At 33.8% G+C, this 23,715-nt stretch overlaps 2 protein-coding genes across 2 annotated transcripts; one reads left to right on the top strand and one right to left on the bottom strand.

The window, feature by feature from the left end:
* Positions 1 to 4,173: 4,173 nt before the first annotated feature.
* On the top strand, positions 4,174 to 12,175 carry LOC139896598 (uncharacterized). Its single transcript, XM_071879240.1, has 23 exons — positions 4,174 to 4,395; positions 6,195 to 6,325; positions 6,432 to 6,516; positions 6,635 to 6,780; positions 6,865 to 6,968; positions 7,049 to 7,121; positions 7,203 to 7,593; positions 7,859 to 8,182; positions 8,277 to 8,474; positions 8,659 to 8,754; positions 8,841 to 8,904; positions 9,002 to 9,126; positions 9,200 to 9,446; positions 9,941 to 10,077; positions 10,167 to 10,285; positions 10,388 to 10,511; positions 10,598 to 10,656; positions 10,758 to 10,851; positions 10,948 to 11,128; positions 11,224 to 11,325; positions 11,425 to 11,546; positions 11,697 to 11,756; positions 11,860 to 12,175. Exons 1-23 carry the CDS (start codon positions 4,354 to 4,356, stop codon positions 11,962 to 11,964), a joined length of 3,129 nt encoding a protein of 1,042 aa, XP_071735341.1. The 5' UTR covers positions 4,174 to 4,353; the 3' UTR covers positions 11,965 to 12,175.
* Positions 12,176 to 18,022: 5,847 nt separating this feature from the next.
* On the bottom strand, positions 18,023 to 18,355 carry LOC139900264 (uncharacterized). Its single transcript, XM_071883053.1, has one exon. The coding sequence runs from the start codon at positions 18,353 to 18,355 to the stop codon at positions 18,023 to 18,025; it is 333 nt and encodes a 110-aa protein (XP_071739154.1).
* Positions 18,356 to 23,715: the final 5,360 nt, after the last annotated feature.

Genomic DNA, 23,715 nt, shown 5'->3' with positions numbered 1-23,715 from the left:
ATTTAGGATTATTTTATTCTAACGAATCAAAACAAGATTTGGTTGGTTATGCAGATGCAGGTTATTTATCTGATCCACATAAAGCTAAATCTCAAACTGGATATGTATTCCTAAATGGAGGTACTGCAATATCATGGCGTTCTCAAAAACAAACACTTGTTGCTACATCGTCAAATCATGCCGAAGTGATTGCATTACATGAAGCTACTCGAGAATGTTTTTGGTTGAGATCAATGACACAACTCATTACTGATTCTTGTGGACTAGAACGCGATAAAAGTCCAACAACTATCTATGAAGATAATGCAGCTTGCATAGCACAGATGAAAGAAGGGTATATCAAAAGTGACCGAACAAAACACATACCACCTAGATTCTTCTCATACACTCAAAATCTCATTAAGGACAACCAGATTGAAATGAGATATGTGCAATCTAGCAAAAACTCTGCTGATCTTTTCACGAAAGCACTTCCAACTGCTATTTTCAGAACACACGTTCATAACATTGGCATGAGACATGTTCAAAAGATGTAACAGCTGAAGCGATGTCTACTTGAGGGGGAGTCAACTCCATGCTGCACTCTTTTTCCCTTAGCTAAAGTTTTTTCCCACTGGGTTTTCTTTAGCAAGGTTTTTAACGAGGCAGTAATTTATAGTTGATCTTCAACAAAATAAAATTGCTATCCAAGGGGGAGTGTTATAATAATAATAATAATATAGATATGGATAGTCAATTTTGGTGTATACATATAGTCAATTTTGGTACACAAAGTATGTATTTTTATATTGAGATTTTAGGCTATAAATACTCATGAATGCAAGCATTAAACTTGCACCATTTCTCACACTTACAAAGTGTTTCTTTCTTTCTCTCCATTATCATCTTTGTTCTTACACTTCATTATTAGTATTCTAAATCAAGAATCAAATCACTAAAGGTAGTTATAAGCCTACTGAATTATAACATCAAGAATCAAACCACTAAAGGTAGTTATAAGCCTACTGAATTATAACATCAAGAATCAAACCACTAAAGGTAGTTATAAGCCTACTGAATTATAACATAATTGTCATTGTCATCATTGTTATGAAAAATTAATAGATTATATTATACAATATACTAATACTAATTGTGGAAGGCAGTGATGCCGTTTTTAATTCAGATGCTACAACTGTCATGTCATTTATTGATTTGGAAGTTATCATTCATCAAGGCCATTATGGTAATTTTGATTTTTCTTTGTTTGTATACAACATTAATTTTTTTTTAAAGTATTTCTTTTACGCTCTTGCAGAGTGGGGTCCAACCACCCAATATTTTTTTTCAAAGTTCACTAGGGATATTCTCGTATACAATAGAAATTTTTTAAAGATAACTTTAATGTTTGTCATTAAGAGAGTAAGACGTGTATGTTTTGTTTTACATTTTGATAACTACTTGTTCATGAAAATAATTACCCTTAATTGTACCACCGTTGATGCAGGGGCGAATGTAGATAGTAATGAGTGGGGTCCTATGACCTCACTAGTGTAATTTTTTTTTTTTATATATAATGTACACTTCAAATTGTTTATGATACAATTAAATTTAACTATAAGACCATGTCAGGGACGGAGCTTGAATATTCAAAGTGAGGGGGCCATATTCATCGAATTGGTTATTCTCTTGAGAAATAACACATAACCTACAATTGTGTCATCATAATTCATCAAAAAATATATAAAAAAATGTGATACACATCATTAATTAATTATTAATTATTAAATATATTTCACTAACATAAAAGTTACTGTAAGTTAATTTTTGCGTTACTTTTCTATCATTTGAAATTTAACTAGTTGAACTTAGTACTAGATTATTGTTACATTTTTATATATCAAAATTTCATACATACATAATTTGTGATTGGACTCATGCACAAGTTTCATTACTATTTACTATAAAGATGAGTTGAACCATATTCATAAATCTAAGTTACTAACTAGGAATATGACTGGGAAATTGAAAATAGTATGTAATTAATATCGAGTGTATAAAACATATTTCTACAAAATAAATATATTACACATTTTTTCTTTTGGATAGACGGAGCCAAAGAAGATTGAAATTATAGAGTAATGGAGTAATAAATAACTGATATACATCAAGTGGAAAGGGTGGTTTGCTTGCAATCAATGTATCCCGGGTAAAGACATTCTTATCCGAAGACACATTCTTCCGGCTCATTTTTCATCCCTTTGTATGTGGTGCAACTCAAATGTAGAAACAGGCGAACATCTACTTTTGCATTACCCGTGGTCGTTTAGTATTTGGTCCGCACTTTTCAATTGGTGGAATGTAAGATGGGTGATCCCGAACACCATTTTGGAGTTTTCTAGTGATTGGTATTATGGCATGGGTATTGGAGATAAAAAGTTTTGGAGGTTGATCGGGCCGGCGACGATTTGGTCCATTTGGTTAGCAAGAAATGATCTCGTGTTCAATGGCAATTATACGTGTTGGAAGTCTATTGTCCGACAAGTCAAGCTCAAAGTTTTTTCATGGGCCTCTTTTTATAAGTTATGTTCGTCTCATCAATTTTATGTTTGGGAGTATAATCCCGGTATTCTTTGTAGGTCGGGTTAGCATTTTTAGCAATAGTTTCTTGTAAGCTAGCCGATTCTTGTTATGTGTAATCGTTCCCTTCATCGTTTTGATGAATGTTTTTATTATATATATATATATATATATATATATATATATATATATATATATATATATATATATATATATGTCTCCTTTTCGATGAAAAAGAAAAGTGGAAAGGGTGGGGAGTTTCATTTTTTTTATTTTAAGGTCTAATATATCAGTGTGAAAATATGGAAATATTACAGAATGCGATAAAATCATAAAATGCTAGTAACTCTAAAAAATTATGGAGTGGCCCAGGCCCCTTTTAGTCTTAACAAAGCTCCATCCCTGGACCCGGTATAATTTTAAAACTTATGGTTTTTAGAGGTAAACAACCACTAAAGTGCTCTTTAAATATAATTAACTTTGAAAAAATTTGAGAACATTGAGTTTTCATCCTAGATTCGACACTGCGTTGATGAACAAATTATTTCTTGGTGATAACCCTTAAAGTTATCATTAGAAAAGTTATATATAATAAAATCCAGATAATGTTGTATAATTTTAGAAATTCTATAGTATATAACTATCTGTACTAGGGGTGTGCACCATATGGTTTGAAACTGAAAAATTCGAATATCAAATCGAATCCAAACCCAAAATAAGCAAACCGAATTTTTTAAACGGTTTTCGGATCGATAGAAACCGAAACCGAAATTGTAATTCGGTTTTTGGTTTGGTTTTGAAAATTTTAAATTTGGTTAACCTAAAACCGAATTCAAATTAATAACATATTAAAACATATTTATATTTCTAATATTTATATTTATTTTATATTTAATGTATTATATGTATTATTTAATTATTTATTATTATTATTAAACAATAAACATGTTAGTTATATTATATTATACGTATTATTTAAAATGACTTGAAGATGTAAGACCTTTAACAAACTTAACTTAGCTAGCTTATTAGTAAGCTAGCTAAGGTAGCTTATTAGTAGAATGATATCTGTTTTGGTCTTTTAGCATCATAAACTCTACTTATATTGGCTAGAATATATGTAATGTGAATGGTGTAATCTATGTAACTCATAGTATGTTGATGTTTATATATAAGTAATTATGTTGGTTAGATTTTAAATGTTTAGTGATTTTTAGTTTAACCGAAACCAAACCGAAATAAAATTCGGTTTTCGGTTCGGTTCTGGTTTTGATATTTAAATTCGGTTTTGGTTTGGTTTTCGGTTTTGATTTTTTAAGTTTCAAAACCAAAAAAAAAAACGAATAAATCGAAAACTGAACCGATGAACCCCCTAATCTGTACTCAAATACTCATCCACAGTGATTTTGTTAAGGAAAAAAGAAGTTTTAAGTAAGAGCTCTCAAAGTAAGGTCTAAAAATTTAACTATAGGTCTTTCAAGGGTCTGTATCGCTCATATTCTATCTTTGAAGGGGCATAAATTAGACAATTTTGTTTAAATAAATACCAAAGCATCTCAGGAGCTGTCTTTTTCTCTGATTATTACAAATAACAAATAATTTTTCAAAAGTTTCAAATTACCAAAAAATTAGAAAACTGTAAAACAACCGTCCTACGACTACTTCACGGCGGTCATCACTAACCACACTCCGTCTTCACCGGACATCGTCGTTTCCTAGGACAGATCGTAAATTTATGACCTAATTTGTTACCAGATCGTTTCGAATTCGAAATTACTAGTGTTGATTTCAGAAATGTTCGTTAAAAAGCTAGTCGAGATAGCTTCCTTGAAGAAGGTACGTTCTGATCTCCGATCATTATAGTTTTATTCAAACTTGTTTTCTATTTATTACTGATTATCAGAAACTGCTGCAATTTTGTCAATTGTTGTATGATGTTGTGGTTTATGAGCTCTTTAATTCAGTTAGACTGCCAATTAGTGTTACTATGTTGTGATTATTTGGAGTTAAGCTGTAATAGAATGGATGAGGTAAGAAGATGTAATCATCACGCAACTGATTAGTAAAGACGCGATTTACGGGACAAATGTTACTGTGCCGATTTTACTTTGGATTTTTTTTTTCAAATTTTCTTTTTACATTTTTTTTCCTATCATTTTGCAGAATTATAGCGTTTGTTTTTTGGGGATCAATATGTAAAATTTCTTTTCATAGAAGTTTTTGAATTTTACATAATACAACCCAATTTGAGGTTATATAGCAAGTCCTTGATATATAGTTACTGTAGTGTAATGTAATTGGTAACAATCTGATTTTTTTCTTAAAAAGCAAGCGTTAGTTACTACTATAAGTTACTAGTTCGGTTGATAATATTATTTACCTTCCTTTAAGGCTTTGTTTTGTCCTTAATGAATTACATATATTTTCTTCTCTTATTACCAAAAACGTCAAACCACATATTTTCCTTTTTTTAATTACGTTTTTTACCTGATCCACTTATATATGTTCGTACAACAACAACAACAACAATACCCAATTCCACTGAAGTGGAGTATGGGGAGGTTAGATGTAAACAGTCCTTTCCTCTACCCTAAAGTAAAAGGGAAGTCATTCCTCCACCTAGGATACCTATCGGTCCCCAGGTAGAGGAAGTCGTCCCTCCCTATTCTGTAGAGCAGAGAGGCTGCTTCCTAGGGACCTCCGACCAGAAAGAACCATGAAAACCGATATGTGAAGTAAAAAAAAAAAAAAAGTTGATAAAAAAGAAACTTCACCATGAATAAAGTATACTCCAATACGATATTATATTTATTCGTACGAGGGAAGTAATTTGCTTTTCTATTGGATAATATTATTAAATATTAATTGTTACGTAGTATATATCATTATCATTATTATTATAATTATAATTATAATTATGTCAATGTCAATATAGTTGAGCTCCTGTGATTTCGGTATTCTGATCAGCCCCATCCGATCCAATCCAGTTAGTTTTCTAGGTTCATTAAAATAATACCATTTTTCTGATGAATCATCAGTTGCTGTATTAATTAATTTTTTTATATTAAAATAATGTAAAAAGAATTAGAATTCAACCAATGTAGATAGCGATATACTAATGAATTGCTAAGGAAAAAGCAGCTTAAAAGAACTTTTTCGGCAAATTATTATATATACTCCGTAATACAGAAAACTCGGGAAACAGTTTAACTGTGTGTATGGGTACTTCATGTCATGTGAGTGAAACTATAATATTAAGGAAGGACCTACTCATTTCATTGACCAACACATGATTAATCTGGTTACTGTATGGACTATCCACCAAATATCAACCTAATCAGTGACACCATGAAACAATATCAGTGTGATTGTGGTTTTCTTTTTTCAGATAAGGATAATGCTAAGCTTTCAGATGATCATGTACAAAAAGATCATAAAACCGGCTTATAACAGAAAAGAAATAAATATAAAATAAATATTTGGTCCAGCTTTGCACGATTACTTTGGCTTGGCAAGTTTAGTATGCAGTCTATTGGTATGAAAGGAACACTGTAAAATACATGTTTAAGCAACGCCTAAGTATGTAATAGAGATGTTCTGACTCATAACCGACACTATAATTGGCTGTACTGTAGCCTGGAGTAAATGCAGATGCTTTGAAGTCTGACGCAGTCGATCCACACCATGTTTTCCATTATGGGATCCCAGCTGGATGTAAATTGTTGGCCCAAGATCCTATTCAGAAGATTCTTGCTATGTCAACTATGTAAGCTTTTCTTACTTATGTATTTTTGTCATAACTGTTAAACTTACCCGAGTCAAGTTTAATTTACGTATATAGCTATTTAAATATACTTTTGCATCTTCGTTAGAGATGGCCGAATTAAGTTATTTGGACAAGATAACACTCAGGCTGTACTGGAATCTCCTGAGGCAGTACGAAGCAAATTTTTGCAGGTATATCATTTTTCTAGACTTTTCCTGTAATGACCATAATGCCCTCAGCATAACCTTGTTAGCTCCTTTGATGTGGAAATATTTACCAACTTCTCATACACTATTATTTCTTTTCCAGTTTGTTCATAACCAACCGTTTCTTATAAACGTTACTGCAAATGATCATATTGAGGTCTGGGACATAGACACAAAGGCATTAGCTCATGTGCATGTATATAAGGAACAAATTACTGCATTTTCAGTCCTTCAACATACATTTTACATGTATGTGTTTCTCAAATATTCTTAAAGGTGTCTAAAATTGTACCGATACTAGTTTTCACGACATCGTATTTATGCCGTCAACAGGTATGTTGGTGATTCATCTGGTGATGTTTCGGTTCTGAAGTTTGACAAAGAATTATCTAATATATCACAAATGAACTACCGAATTCCTTTTTCGGCATCTCACAGTGAGCCAATTTTTTTAACTAAACCTGAAATTTCTCTTTTAAAAGCATCTTGACTTAATTTGACCGGTCATACTATACAGGTAATACAACAGACGATATCAATGATGTTGGGGTTATGTATATACTGCCTCAACCTTCAGCTGCAAGTAAAAGGTTACCTCAAGTATCAGTTTTCCTTCTAAATACTGTTAAAAATCTCCTAAACTTACATTTTTTTGTCATTTATCAATTCAGGATTCTAATAATTTATAAAAACGGGTTGATTACATTATGGTCAATTCAAGATAGCAAAACCATCTTTACAACTGGAGCAACTCCGATGCACTCGATAAACCACGACCCTAAAAAAGTGACGGCTGCATGCTGGGCTTGTCCCTTTGGAGCCAAAGTAGTTATCGGATACAGCAATGGAGAAATTTTAATGTGGAGTGTACCTCGCACCACAGAATCAAAACCTGATATAGCTTTAAGTGGGACCCAAAGTGGTCCTTTATATAAACTAAATCTTGGGTATAAGTTGGACAAAGTCCCAATAGCCCGACTAAAATGGGCTTATGCAGACGAGAAAGCAAGTCGTTTATATGTTCTTGGTGCCTCTGAATTTTCATCAGCAAACTTGTTACAGGTAATAGCTTCTACGTTGATTGACTTGGAAAGTACTCGGTCAAACTATGTCAAAACTCGTGATTACTCGAAAAATCGGTCTGAACTTGGTCAAAACTTGGTCAAAACTTGGTCAGAATGGGTCAAAGTCAAACTTGATCAAAATCAAACTTGGTCAACATTCATCAGAGTATTCCCCGAGTTTTTGAGTACTCCCCGAGTAGCAATTGTTGTAAACTTGTTGACATTTAAATTTCTTGATAAAATTATTTGATTCTTTGTTACAGATTGTTATAATAAACGAACATATTGAAACTCGCACTACTAAACTGGGACTCGCTTCACCCGAGCCATGTGTTGACATGGAGATTATTTCATCATATACTGATCAGAACAAACGTAAAGAAGATATTTTTCTTGTAGTTGGCAAATCGGGCCATGTTTATTTATACGACGATTCTTCGATCGAAAGATATTTAGTACAGTCTCAAACTAAGTCACCACCATCGTTACCAAAAGATGTAAAAGTCAGAGTACCGTATGCGGACCCATGCATCACTGTAGCAAAATTCATAACTGACAATCCATGCATGTTATCTTCTTCTGATGAGGTAGTATGATTTTTTCACTTTCATTAAATGCAGTCTTTTATGTGATTATTATATTATTTTTCTTATTGAGCAAACAAATTGTTTGGTTTCGCAGGAGTACATGTTGCTGTCGAAAAAGATTCATGCACTTTTTTCGTTTGAGGCGTACCAAAAAGATGGATCTTCGTCCACTGGTTTTAGCAGTTTCTCAAATTTTAAAAACATATATATAACGGGACACAGTAATGGAGCCGTTAACTTTTGGGATGCATCATCTCCACTTCTGATTCCCATCTTATCACTTAATCAACAGGTAGCTTCATATATTAATATATGTTATGGTAAAAATAAATGGATAAAAAAACAAAACAAAACAAAACAAAAATGAGCTGGCTTTATGACTGAATTTCTGGAATCATCTTTTTATCTTTTGCTTCCTTTTTTTTCTTTTTCTTTTTTTCACCGAGTTTTTATCTTTCTTGCTTCTAACAATGCAGAGTGAGGATGATCAGTCGTTAAGTGGTGTACCCCTGACAGCATTGTGTTACGATATGGACGCACGGCTCCTCATATCTGGAGATCAAAGTGGAACTGTAAGTGTATCCATTGTCAAATTGTAAAAGTTCATCAAATGTGAACTTAAACTGCATTGTTCAATATATAAATTTTTACTCTGCAGGTTAGGATTTTTAAATTCAAGCCCGAGCCATATGCCACCGAAAGCAGTTTCTTGTCGTTACAAGGTACTATATTTCTTATTCGTAGCTTATAAATTATAAATACACATATTATGCTATGCATTGATGTCACGTGTTATCAACATGTTACCATCTATATCAGGAAGTTCAAAAAAAGGAAGCAATATCGTTCAAAGTGTTAAACTTTTGAAGGTTAACGGAGCAGTGCATTCGATAATAAGTAGCCATGACTGTAAACATATTTCTGTCGGTTCAGATCAAGGATACGTAAGATCTCATTTTCTCTTCCCTCGTTCCCCTATTTCAACAACCACTTAATGTTAATTATTTTTTGATGTAGGTTTCTGTAATTGATGTTGCGGTGTCCACTTTATTATATGAGAAACATATAATGAGTGAACTGTCTACAGCTGTCATCTCTCTGCAATTTGGTATGTGCAGCTTGCATGGGTTCGAGAAGAGTATTTTAGTAGCGGCAACGAAAGATTCGTCTGCTTGGGCACTCGAAAGTGAAACCGGGAGTATACTCACCACTGCACCAGTTCATCCTAAAAAACCTTCTAAAGCTTTACTCATTCACATGTTGGGTACTAAATCGTACTTTCTTTCTGATGTTTCGTATTATATTTCTTTGAATTACTTTATGAGTTAATCACAAGGATAGTCCTTGTGGTTGGTCGAATCTTGCATGTTTCGTCCTTAAGCTTTTTTGATAGTCCTGTGGTTTGTAATTCTTGCAAATAAAGTCCCTGCGTTTAACGAGTGTTATTTATTTCCGTTAAATCCAGTCATGTGCAAGGCAAGCGAGGGTGTTTTAGTTCTTTATCAATGTATGGGTTTAAACGGAGAAAATACCCTCACGTACGTGACTGGGATTCAGCGTAGAAAATTAACGCCGTTAGATATAGGGACTATTCGTGCAAGATTTGCAAACCACCAGACTATCTGTGCTAATTAATAGTCTTAGGGATGAAACTTGCATTTTTTGACAAACCACAGGAACTATCCGTGTAATTAAGTTATTTGTTATTGGTTAGAAGCAAATGAAGATATAACCAAATAAATGTATATCACTTAGCAGATGAACAACGGACATCTGGAAGAGGATCCATCGGATCTAGGGGTGCTAATTCGTTTGACGATGGTATAGTAAAAGATTTGTTGCTACTATGTTCCGAGAAAGCCGCTTACGTCTACTCACTACCCCATGTGGTTCAGGTTAAAAAAGTTAAACTTTTTTCTGTATCTGTAGTAGTACACACTGCAACATATGTATACTTAGGAACATAGTTTCACTTTTATTTCAGGGTGTGAAGAAGGTTTGCTACAAAAAGAAGTTCAATTCTTCAATTTGTTGCTGGGCTTCAACATGTTGTTCTGATACTGGTCTTTTACTTGTTTTTACTAATGGGAAAATTGAAATTAGGTGATTTTTTCACATAGTTATTACACGCTGTAATATACAATATATAAATAATAAATAAATATTATTGTTGGAACTGAGTTGCTTATTTGACTGGAATTTCAGATCCCTGCCAGATTTATCCCTTTTGAAAGCAACATCAATAAGAGGCCTTACACTTTCAACTTCCAAACCGAATTCCTTACCTGAAAACTCAATTTGTGCTTCACAAAATGGTGACATCATCACGGTAATACTTTTTTTTTTGACTCAAGAAACGCAGATAATAGCATAAACTTACGGGTTGTAATGAATTTTAACGCGTTCATGGTACAGGTAAATGGTGATCAGGAAGTTTCCATAGTTTCAGTTTTACTGCAAAGGGAAATTTTCAGGTAATGCATAAATTTTGTAGTTTATCATATCTAATGTATTTTAATAGGTTAAAGATTATCATATTACTCGTTCGTTAGTGACAATGCTAATATGTTTGTAGGCATTTAGACTCGGCCACCCAAGTTTATAATAAGGATCTTATAGTTCCAGTTGGGAATCAGTCTGATCATGTTATCCAAAAAGAAAAGAAAAAGGTTCTTAATTTAATAACATTTAAGCTTCAACGTGATCTGATTAATACGGTATTGAATTACTGATGCTTTTATATACTGCACGTCTGTACGCAACAGGGACTATTTAGTTCTATGAAAAAAGGAAGCAAATCGAAGCATGATCCTGAAATAGAACCCGAATCTACAACAGAAAGCTTTGAAGAACTGTTGGCATTATTTTCGGTGGCTAATTTTCCATTGGAGAGTGAAACCAGAGAAAAACTACCTACAGATGAAGATGAAGTTGAACTGGATATAGGTTTGACCTTTGACTTTTTTGAACATAATGGTTAAAATTTTAAATGGAACGGAAAAATAACGTTTTACGTGTAAACAAATTTTCTTTTTTTGTAGATGACATTGACATTGATGGTCCTGAACATAAACCGAAAGGAAATACCATAATGTCAGGGCTTAACAAACAGAAGCTCACGAGTAAATTTAATGCATTTAAAGGTTAGTTCAACTTATTTTTAACATCATCAATGTTGTTGTGTTCATGACTTTCACCAAAAGTACGGTGTTGAAAGTGAAGTTTTCATATATTATATACAGGTAAACTAAAAGAAATGAATGTCAAAAAGGAGAAAGTGCACACAAAAGAAGAACCACATGAAGATGAGAAGACTGGTTCTGTAGATCAAATCAAGAAAAAATATGGATTTAGCTTGACTGGCGTAAGTGTCCATGATGTCGATAATCATATTCTGTTTTACTGATTAATTCATTCAAATAAATTATAACTTGTGAAGTTACAAGCTGACGTGTAAAATTTTTGAGTTGCATATAGAAGGTTATAAATTAAAATGTTTTTGTTGAAATTGCAGGATACAAGTGCTGCAAAAATGGCGCAAAACAAGCTGAGTGATAACTTACAAAAATTAAAGGTGCCGCTAAACTTTTAAGATAACATAAGCTTTTAATATGATTGATTATTTGATATAACCAAGTAAATGGTTTATTTGACGCTTAAAAATGTGATTTGGGCAGGGAATCAACTTGAAAACAGCAGAAATGCAAGACAATGCACAGACATTCTCTTCAATGGCAAAACAGGTGCTGCGAACTGCTGAAAATGATCGTCGGACCTCATGATCCTTGTGATCATGTTTTAATAATCTTATTTTTTACGGTTTTATTTTTGAGTGAGCCTGAATATTTATACTGTATTGGTGGCGAAACGGAAAGAGTATAGCAAATGACATTGTTTTATCTTTTTTGATTGTATCAATCAACTCATTGTCTGTACATGGTGACAGTACTATACTCTAAATATGCATACTGTATTTGTTTTTTCTCTCAAAAATTACAAGTTCTGTTGAAATAAACATGGTACAACCATCTAATGTAACAACCTCTAACCCTACCCTTTCATTTCGATGACTGATATTTCCACTTCTTTTTGACATGAGTACAACCCGTAGCATGTAACTTTTGTTGACATGAGTACACATTTTGAAAGTTTATAACATACATTAAAATCATTTGGGGTATATAGCCTACAATAGGACAAAGTTAAAAGTATATAGCCTATTTGTAACTTTAACCCTATAATGTAATATGTATGTTAGTTATCTTCATCATGATCATAATAGTGTTCAACTCTATACTACTGTTGTAACGAACTACAATCTTTAAAATCGTCTATGACTTTTCAACAGTAAATTACTGTGTGTTTTGCTTACAACTATTAATGTCTTCTTAAGGTGCTTTATATGTGTAAGCTGGTGTATAAGTGGATATGGGAAAGTTGGTGGATATGTTTGTATGAAAAAAATGTATATGGTTGATATTGCTTATATGGAGGTGCACCATGGTGGTTAACATCTTTAATTTGGGAATGGGTGCCTATAACATTGACGTTGAAGTCACTACGATTATCGTTTGTGGTGATAATTTTTGGGTGTGAAGTAGTGGCGGATCTAATAATGACGGTCACTGGTGTCAATAGTTAAAAGCACAAAAAATTTTCTACTATATGACTATTTCAATCAATGCCGATTCTAAAAATATTTTGTAAGGGGGGCAAAAATTTTTACTAAAAATTAAGATTTCATAAATTATATCACATGATATTAACACATTAGTAAAATTCTCGATATACATTCATAAATCACCAATATCAATATACATATTCATAAGAAACATAATAACTAGATAAGACAAATTTTAACAAATTTTCTCCTATGAAAATCTGAAAAGTTAATTATATAAAGTTGAGACTACATCTTATTAGTAATTTAATATAAATATAAAAATATTATACACTTAAATCATCATTTTTTCCTTTATAAAATGAATTGAAATACTAATTATTTTAATTAAAAAAATAAAAGTAACGAGTTCTTCTTTGTAGTTTTAGGAGAATCGGGGGTGCTTGGACGTTGTTGGCTGGGTTTGAGAGCGGTTGGGACGTCATTTGGATGGCTTGCTCGGTTGTTAGTGGTATTCTTACATTAGTTCAAGCATTACGGGCAAGTCTCTAACTGATAATTAAAGGTTGCTCCGAATTTGGTCAATTGTTTGTTGCATTGTTGTTTAGTGTATTGTGTATTGTTTCATGTTCGCGTTTGTTCAAATCGTGTATGTGTAGTTGATTCAGATGTATAACAATGTATAAAACATTTTGAAAACTACAAAAATGGATAAAACATTTTGACAACTACAAAATGTACCCATATAACCACATGTATCATATATATATATATATATTCAATTTCGTTGACACCTAAGGGCCGTCCCATTCATAAAGCACAAAAGATTGATCTGGCTTCTGAATAATAATAGCTCGAGGGTAATAACTAACATCTTTGATTTCAAGTAGTAAATTATAAGTTTGACCATCACCATCCGACTTGGTTGTACCTTCTACAACACGTTCCATTGTTAGTGTTTCATTTGCTTGATGGTTGCGTGTTCTAACTGCAAATATCGCAATCGCCACAATGGTTGGGTCATTTGGGTCGATTGGGGTCTCGCCTTCATCATCAGTTTTGATCGCGCTGATGTCAAACAAAACTGAGCACAAAATGAAGAAGAAGAGAATTGTAGAGAGAAAAGTATGACCACCAAGTCTCATTTTAAGAATAAGAAAATGGGTCGTTGAGTGATAAGAACGTGATTTTTTTTTCTGATAGGTTTTGATCAGTATATATAACAGTAAGTTCACATGAAAATGATGGTAGAAGTAAAATGAAAAACACGTGAAATACTCCTTCCATCTCAATTTAATAATTAATACAATCCCTAAATAAAAATATACAGATCCTGAAAAATATTATTATTACATTTTACTTTTTATTTACTTTATAGTTTTAGTTTTATATTTCTATTACTTGGAGTACTACGTATCTTTTAGTCTTAAATGTATACATTAAAAGTATAAAATATTTTTACATCTTTATTTTTATAATAGAAGTACCCAAAAAAGAATATTGAACTATTAAATTGAGACGAGTAAATAGATAATTGGTAAACGGGTGACAATTTCCATGATCCCTTGGAAAGGAGAATAGTTTTACTCATGTGTATGAGGCATAACCAAGTTATTTAGTGATCATTGTATATCAAAAATTCTGTTATCATATGTATCTTTTTAGCTTATAAAGACGTCAATCTCTCGGAAGCTCCAAACGCGTAAACATATAATCTTTTCCCTATCTAGGCTATCCATAAAGACCATTAACTTTACTTAGATGTACATGGCCTAGCCGGAATATCCTATGACCGTTTCCGACCATTTACCTGTTCACCTCAATACACTTCTAGTGGTTTGAACATGAAAACTCGATAACATGATTCAAACTACTAGGCTATTTTGAAGTCGTTTGAAATATTCTCCTTATATGAGTTAACATGTTTAGCTGATCATATTAAACATGTGAGATATGAAAGCAAAGGTAAAGTTATAACTATTGGATCATAGAAAGCATGTGAATTATGATACTAATGGTAAGTTCATGTGATGTACTATGCTAGGTATGTCAAAAATGGAGCAGGTTTAATGAGTTGGATAGCTGTTTTGCAACATATATATCATGTGTTTAAAACAATATGTTAGAGTGTATATGGTGTATTCAGATTTTATAACATATAGGAAATATAATGTTACTATAACATATAGGAAATATATTGTTGGTGTTAGACGGGTTATTATAGGTTGGCCCAAGTCCGATATGTGGGCTTGGGTTCGTTAGGGTTTTCTAGGTCGACAAAAGACGCATATCAAAGCGGTACTTGATCCTTAGGCACAGCAAGCCACGGCGTAAAAGAAAAAAAAAAACGCTACGGAAAAGGAGAAGCCGTCAAGAAATCTGCTACTGCATCAACGAATATCAGTTTATTTAATGCAGCAAATAAGAGGAAAAAAAACGTTACTTATGTTTATTTTATTTAATTGTAAGTGTTCTCTTCCATTCCGAGCTTTGACGATTTCGCCGCTCGGACTACGGGGAGTGTTAGACGGGTTATTATAGGTTGGCCCAAGTCCGATATGTGGGCTTGGGTTCGTTAGGGTTTTCTAGGTCTCTTGTATCGCTATAAATACCGCAGCAATAATCAATAATATTTACGGGGTTCAATTGTCTAACAGTTGGAGTGTATATGATATATTCAAATTTTATATCATGTGTTTAAAACAATATGTTAGAGTGTATATGGTATATTCAGATTGTATATGGTATATTCAGATTTTATAAGATATAGGAAATATAATGTTACCAATAACTTGATATTACGATTCTAAAAATACATTCAACCGTAAATATGTTACTTATAGTATCGATTTTGAATAAACTTGTTAGTAATGAAAAGAAAAAATTATGCGGAAAATCCATGTGGTTTGCACAGATAACGTTAATGTTATATTTAACTCGTTTATAATTATCGCCCCACAATCGCACAACTATTTTAAGCATATGTATAGTTAGGGTTTAATCGATGAAGAAAATGTTGGAAATTCGACGATTTTGCAATAAGAGGTCCTTGTACTTTGAAATGGAAGTTAGGTGAAAGTAATAAAAACAAGAAAGAAGAGATGAAACAAAAAGACCAAAATACCCTCGTGTACGTTGCACTAGCTGGAACTTAACGGGGGGTTTTTAAGGAACGTCGGGGTCAGGAACTGCACACGCAAAATGTAAAAACCACGAGGATTGTCCAAGTATGAAAAATAGTTTAAGGACTTTCCACGTAATTCTCTGCAAATTACAGGGACTGTCAGCATAAATTTTTCTAATGAAAATGATCTAATGAAATGTTTATTGGTAAATTTAGGATGACCAGTGATAAATGCAAGTAATTATAATTAAAACGTTTGAAGAAGATAAAATCGTATAACAATGAATAATAAGTGGTGGAAACCCCGCATCGTTCGGCTTTGAGGAAATTTTATATTAATTAATTTTTAAAAACAAAAATGCCTCTCAAAAATAACATGTTAGAGCATTTTTAATGGTGATGAAGTGATAGGGTGTTAATCTGACAATTGTGATGGTGTGATGGAGCTGGACATGGAGTGTGATGGGGTTATTTTATTAATTTTTATTTATTTAATTAAATTGTAAATTCATTTATCTAAATTCTGTTTGGTTTAGATTCTTTCACGTATATTTTTCTTCCCGTGATGCTCCCATCACGCCAGCCATTTTCATCCCATCAAAACGCATTGTGACGCCTATCACGCGGCGTTAAAAATGATTTTATTAACATGTCATACTGTTGTAGTACCCGTCGTAGTCAATGGGAGAGCTCCAAAACCAGAAGGGCGGTAACCACCCACGATATCGTAGCACTATGTTCTTCTCTTTTCACAAGTAGAGAATAAAATATATATATAAAGTGAGTCTTCTCCTTCACTAAGTACACTTTTCTTTTCTACTTCCTTTTCAACAAGGAAAAAGATTACACAACACCACATATAGCTCCTTTTACAACACACGACCACCTTTTTGAAGCCCCCTCTTACAAGGTGTCACAAGAAATTGGATATTAATGTACAATATAACTTATACAAGTATATAACCTTACTACACAATCAACTCTTGCTTATAAACTTAATTCTGAAGTAAATATGTAACTATAAAAGGAGATTAATATCACTTAGTTTCAAAGAATAACGCTGCAGGGAAGACCAACGAACTAACCACTTCCAATTTACTAGCTTTATTAATCACAAATAGATCGACGCCTTCTTTCTCCGACAAACAAAGGTTCCTTCTCAAAATATCACCATTTCATAAAGTATTTAGTACTCATTGAATAGTTTTATCTATGGTATACAAAAAAGTTAAAATTTGCAAAGTTGATACTCTGCAACACACTATTAAGAGTACTATTACAACTCCACAGCTCTAGACAAGGTTGGAGAACTCGAATCTCGGAGAAATCTAGTTTGGACATTTTTGGGGAGATCTCGGCATCTCAGGGAGATCTCGGATGTTGACTTATATTGACTTATTATTTTATTAATATAAATATATATAATTAAATAAATATATGTATAATTGTAGATATTTTTATGAAATTTTACAAGAAAGTTCGAGAGATGAGCGAGAAATCACGAGATTTTAGGAGAAAACCAAGAAATGAGCGATGAAATCTAAGAAATGGTGGCTTTGAACGAGTTTGACCCCGTTGACCGAGAAATCTCTCGAGATGGACATCTCGTCTCGACTGCCTTTTAAAAAATGAATCCTCGAGGAGAAATAACGAGAAATAACGAGATTTACAATACTAACTCCAGATACGCCACACAGATCGTGTCTTTAGTTCATTAATGATACACAATCAATGTTAAAGACAAACAAACAAGTTTCAACCATGATCACACATAACGATACCAAGAATGAGTCGAGTATGCTACTGATATATCCCAAATTCCCAATACCTGTAGAGATATTTTGATGCATAAAACACTAAACAAGCTCGTTGCATTATATAGTCTGAAAATAAAAGGAACATGTCTTTTTTTTTTTTGCAATAAAAGAAACATGTCTATCGATTAGCGAAATACACCCAAGATATTCAGCCACCAATGTAAGATTAACATAATCCAAGAAAACCAAAAAGAAAATAAGTAACACATAGGCAAAATCTAGAAGAAACACCAATTGTAACACAGCCCCATACAAAAACCAAAAACTTGATTCTCATATTATTGCCTAGATCTAGACTCAGCTTGTCTGGCTTCATCTGGAGTTGAAGGGAACAACTCTACATATCGTGACCCGATCATCTTCATATCTTTGGCCATGGCCCGCATAGCCTCTTCAGTTGATTCAAACGTCACATACGCCTCTCCTGTTACCTTCCCATCTGGCCTGCAAGCAATATGCACTTTTTCATCCTCAACCCTATAATCTTTGAAAAACTCAAGAATGTCTGATTTCTCAACTGTAAACGGGAGCCCTCTTAGCTTTAGTATCTGGGTGTACTCTAAGACGGACCACGGGAAACGTTGAAGGCGGGTATCCGCCCGTATGGTCATATGGGTCGTATCCGGCACTTGAACCACTGCTCACTGCGAAGTAGGGATCGGTTTCCATCATTCTTGGTCTCTTTGAGCCGATCTCGTACACATCTGATAACCCCCCGCTCCCATACACAGCCCTTTAATCATTGCTAATAGTACACCATCCGCATAAAAATTTGATTCTTAATATTTAACATTTATCAAAACAAGAGCACATATTTCAAAATGCTATCTATTATTACTAATAATTATTATTAAAAATATAAATACTAAACTTTAATCAAACTTTATTATTATTAGTTATTTTTACTATAATAATTATAATAATTACAATTATTATATTATTAATATTAATATTAATATTCAAATATGGATTCTCTTTACGAGATTAATTACGTTACATACGTATGCGAAAATACACGTCTCTATATATTTGTAAAAACGACAAGTTTCTTAGTCGAATCCATAGTTCCACGGGTCATTAAAATAAATGACTTTGGCATTTACATACACTTAATACCTAAAACATGTCACTAAATTATTTCGTTTAAACAAACCTGCATTTCCACGGGTCATTTCACTAGTAAGTATGCATATGGCTTACCAACTATAGAAAATTATTAATGATTGAGGTCACCCCAACTCAAACAGTTGTTAAGAACTATTTTTCACAAATTAGGATCTCAGATAGATTTTCAACGCCATTTAAGTTCAATAGTGATAAGCAATATGAAAGTAAGACTTGGTAACAAGAAATGAATAGCCTTCATTCCAATCTTACAATTTTCATCTTCATATTATTCCATCTCTTTTGAGCGACGTAGAGAAGACATAGTGTACGAATTGAGGACTCTTTTCTAGAACATATCGCCCTATTCTTATGTATACAATCCAAGTATTCACAATGTTCAGGGCCGTCTCAATGATTTTGAGGACCCTGATCGAGACATAAAAATGGGCCCCATTATAGACATGAAATCTTTTAATAGATAGATATAAGAAGATAATACTATAAAAAATATCAATACAAAAAAATTCTCAAAAAAGCGTAACAAACTATTTTAAACACAAATAATTGTCATTTTATTAAAATTAAACAACTACTTTTCAAAATTATGGGCCCCTAAATTTTTTGGGCCCTGTTACTATTGATATCTCAACTATAAACAATCTATGTAGAAACCATTAGTTGTGATTCAGATAATAGGGTCATAGAGAATTAGCTGGACACTCTCGATTATGTCACTTCAAACTACGATGGATCGTATATCCATGTGTTGATGATCAATAATCCTCAAAAGCATAAAACCAAATACCAGCTAAAATATCAAATATCTCCCTTAAATTTTTAAGGAAAGTTAACACATAATTGAATAATTCATTAGAGAAAAAAGATGTTGAGCAAACATACACGCTCGATCCGTACAGGTATCTGCGTGCAGCGTTTAAATGAAACAATTTAGAGCCTAGATATAAAACTTAGAGCTTCCAGAAGGTGGGTCCTAGCTTCAAAGATACCGGGTATCACTGTCACATCGGTAGTTCAATTTATTGATGATATGAGAGCTTTATTTCAGTTTCGAACAAGACTCATTTATTCAATAATATTAAGAATTTTACTAACGACAACTACTGTCATTAAAACGCATAAAACAATGTATAAGCCGATTATATACTAATTTGATGGAGGATGAGGTTAAACAAGCTATGTTTGGGATTGGCGAGAATAAGTCTCCGGGTCGTGACGGGTATACATCATCGTTCTTTAAAGCTTCATGGGACATTATTGGTGGTGAGGTTTCCAAGGCGGTTATGGAGTTTTTTAGCAATGGTAAATTTCTTACAGAGATAAATTATACTGTCATTGCTCTTCTACCGAAAGTAGAGTCTCCAAGCAGAGTTAATGACTATCGGCCTATCTCGTGTTGCAATGTTATATATAAATGCATTAGTAAAATTATTACTAATCACATTAAGGGCTGCCTAGACGATATTGTTGGTATTAACCAGTCAGCGTTTATTCCAGGTAGACGCATTTCTGATAATATTCTACTTACCCAAGAGCTTATGCATAATTATCATTTTGTGCGTGGGAAACCGAGATGTGCGTTTAAAGTCGATATTCAGAAAGCTTATGATACCGTTGATTGGTTGTTTTTAAAAACAATCGTTCATCATTTTGGATTTCATGCTCGTATGGTTCAGTGGATTATGTCATGTGTAACGACGACTTCTTACTCTATTAATATCAATAGGGAGATGCATGGGTACTTCAAAGGCAAGCGAGCTTTGCGTCAAAGTGATCCCATGTCTCCTTATCTATTCACTTTGGTTATGGAAGTGTTGTCGTTGGTTTTGAACCGCAAGGCTTGTGAAGTGTGAGGAGCAGCAGATTATTAATGTGTGTTTTGAGGATGATTTATTCATTTTTTCTTCTGCGAATCTAGCTTCGGTTCGTGTTATTGCGGATGCTTTACATGTATTTAAGGATTGTTCCGGTCTTGCCCCGAGTTTCTCTAAAAGTACATCTTTTTTCGCAAATGTATCGGATGTTATTAAGAATGGTATTCTCGCTATTTTGCCTTTTGAGGAGGGAAAGCTCCCAGTTATATACTTGGTGGTTCCTCTTATATCCTCTATATTGCTATATAGAGATTGCAAGGTGCTAGTTGAAAGAGTGAAAAGCAAGATTAATGACTGGAAAAATAAATTGTTGTCATTTGCGGGTCGTGTTCAACTTATTATTTCGGTTCTATCTTCCATGCAACTGTATTGGCAATCCGTATTCATATTACCAATGGCAATTATAAAGGAAATAGAAGCGGTGATGCGTGGTTTTTTGTGGTGTCAAGGTGACATGAAATGAGGAAAAGCGAAAGTTAAGTGGTCTAATGTTTGTCTTCAGAAGGATGAGGGTGGTCTCGGTGTTAAGAGATTGAAAGATTGGAACTTAGCTTTGATGACCACACATATTTGGAGACTGCTAACCCACAAACAATCTTTGTGGGTTCAATGGGTTCACTCGTATCGTTTATGTAGCCGAAATTTCTGGGATGTCCTTCTCCCTGCTGGTGCGAGTTACGGGTGGCGCAAGATTTGGAATATGAAAGATATTGTTAGGCGTTTTTTCTCATACAACATTGGTGATGGGAGGAGCATTTCAGTTTGGTTTGATAGATGGGGCTCGCATGATCCTATATCTTCTTTTATCACGTGTCGAGAAATTCATAGACATGGTTTTAATATGTCGGCCAAGGATGCAGACTTATTGAATGACACGGGTTGGTTATGGCCGCTTGAATGGGTCCAAAGGTACCAAAGTATCCATGATCGTGTTGTCCCTCCACTATCTGATCATCAGGATATTTTAGTTTGGAGAGATAGAGATGACAATGAATCCAAATTTTCGGTTAGTATTGCATGGGAAACGTTGCGCCCGAGAGCCAATCAGGTTCCATGGTTTGCCATTGTTTGGTATTCACAATGCATACCTCGCCACTCCTTTCTTGTATGGTTGGTAATGAATGAGAAGCTCAAGACTCAAGATAGGTTGCAATCATGGGAGATCCAAACAGCGAATGGGTCTGATGTTCGATGTTCTTTGTGTTTAAATGAGCCAGACTCACATTCGCATCTATTTTTTGGGTGTACATACTCGTCTCTTTTGTGGACAAGGATTATGAGTAGTGTTCATTTGCCGATTCATAGTTCAGATTGGAGGAGTATCACTAGTTACATGTGTCCTATTGCGTCATCGCGATCGGTTAAGGTGGTTGCATTTAAACTCTTGTTTGCGGCTTCGGTTTATTTCACTTGGCAAGAGAAGAATAACAGGCTTTTCAAGAAGAAAAGAAAGTCGGTTGATCAACTTGCGGAGGTCATTTTTTCTACTGTTAGACTAAAGTTGATGACGATCAATTGGAAGGACTCGGATCACGTAAGGCGTATGAAATCTGATTGGAAAATCTCGTAACGTCGTTTTATCGTTGCTTAGCTGTTTGTGGTTTGTTTTGTGCTAGTCGCATGCTGTCTCTAACACTCATATCATGTTCATCCATATTCATACAATATCATACACATTCATTGCTAGAGTTCTGATAATTGGCATCAAAGCAGCGGTTAAATCCAATCATTTTTACGCAATAATTTTTATCCAAAATATCATCAATCACTGAATCCTATCATCATCAATATCATCGAATCGTACCAAAAGAAAATCCCAAAACATATCACAACATCAAATGAAATTCGTGCTCAGTTCAAGTCGCTAACCTGGACAGAGCTAGCATTCCCTACTCCGTGCTTTGGTGATGTTTGTTTATGTTATGGAATCGAGAGTTACAAGATTGTGTTATAGGATCGGTGAAGGGAGACTACCCAATTTTTGTTCAAAAAATTACAGAATTGATGTGTCATGTGATGATAAAGGTGGAGGTTATTAGGCCCAATTTCATTTAACAAAGGTCCAATAGCATTTCAAATTTAGTGAAGGCTTAACAAAATTGATTAATGGGCTTGTTATTGAGGTCCAACAGATTTCAGTCACACTAGATTCGGTGGACTTGGTCCAAATAAGACTTAAGAGATTCGGTGCATAGTTAACAGACTTAATGAAAGTTAACTGATTTTGTTAACTTTTTAACGGAGCTAAGGCAAAATTCAACTAACAGAGGCTAAGAGGCTAACAGAAGCTAACGAAGTTAGAAATTATTTGTTATTTTGCAGGATTAGAGGATCATTACACCGAATGTTAAACACCGAATCTCTCAGATTCGGGGTGCTTATATTACCAAATTTGATGAGATGCATATCATACAAAATTGAAAAATAAGTTCTGTAACAACCCAAACCAACCCGCGAACAAACCACGTGAAAACAAAAAATAAAAAAAATAAAAAATTTGCTGCACAGTGAACTGGCGCGGCGCGCCAGGATGGCCGCGCGGCGCGCCATTCGGGTCTGTCCGGAAAGTCTCAAAATGCGAAAAAGATTGACTAGTTCCGGACACTTTTAGACGAAACGCTTTTTACCATACATCCAAATATGTAAAACTAACCCGTTTCAAATATAAAATCAATGTTTTACAAGCGGGGCCCACATCGGCCGTTTTACGAGTTTAATACAATTTACGAGTTTCGACCACCAAAAAGTTTAAGTTCCAAACTACACAATGAGCATGGCGTTTGGGATTAAACTACCTAACTATCGGTCAAACTCCAAGAGCTACTAAAGCCAAAAGCGTCCCCTAGCATCAAGCGGGATCTCTAGTCCAAAACGATGCCCTTACCCTTGTCCAAAACCGAACCTATAAAAATAGTAAACAACGAGAGGGTAAGCAAAGCTTAGTGAATGCAATAATTATACGAATACATATA

Source organism: Rutidosis leptorrhynchoides, chromosome 3 (genome assembly GCF_046630445.1).
Source record: "Rutidosis leptorrhynchoides isolate AG116_Rl617_1_P2 chromosome 3, CSIRO_AGI_Rlap_v1, whole genome shotgun sequence".
NCBI lineage: Eukaryota > Viridiplantae > Streptophyta > Magnoliopsida > Asterales > Asteraceae > Rutidosis > Rutidosis leptorrhynchoides.
This window is presented reverse-complemented; position numbering and strand designations above follow the sequence as displayed.

What these genes read in the sequence shown, in the direction of transcription:
- LOC139896598 (XM_071879240.1), top strand. Translation starts at nt 4,354, where the DNA reads ATGTTCGTTAAAAAGCTAGTCGAGATAGCTTCCTTGAAGAAG. An exon ending in CCTTCAGCTGCAAGTAAAAG is followed by an intron (nt 7,122 to 7,202) that starts GTTACCTCAAGT and finishes TTATCAATTCAG; the next exon opens with GATTCTAATAATTTATAAAA. An exon ending in ATGGATTTAGCTTGACTGGC is followed by an intron (nt 11,547 to 11,696) that starts GTAAGTGTCCAT and finishes TTGAAATTGCAG; the next exon opens with GATACAAGTGCTGCAAAAAT.
- LOC139900264 (XM_071883053.1), bottom strand. Translation starts at nt 18,355, where the DNA reads ATGACCATACGGGCGGATACCCGCCTTCAACGTTTCCCGTGGTCCGTC.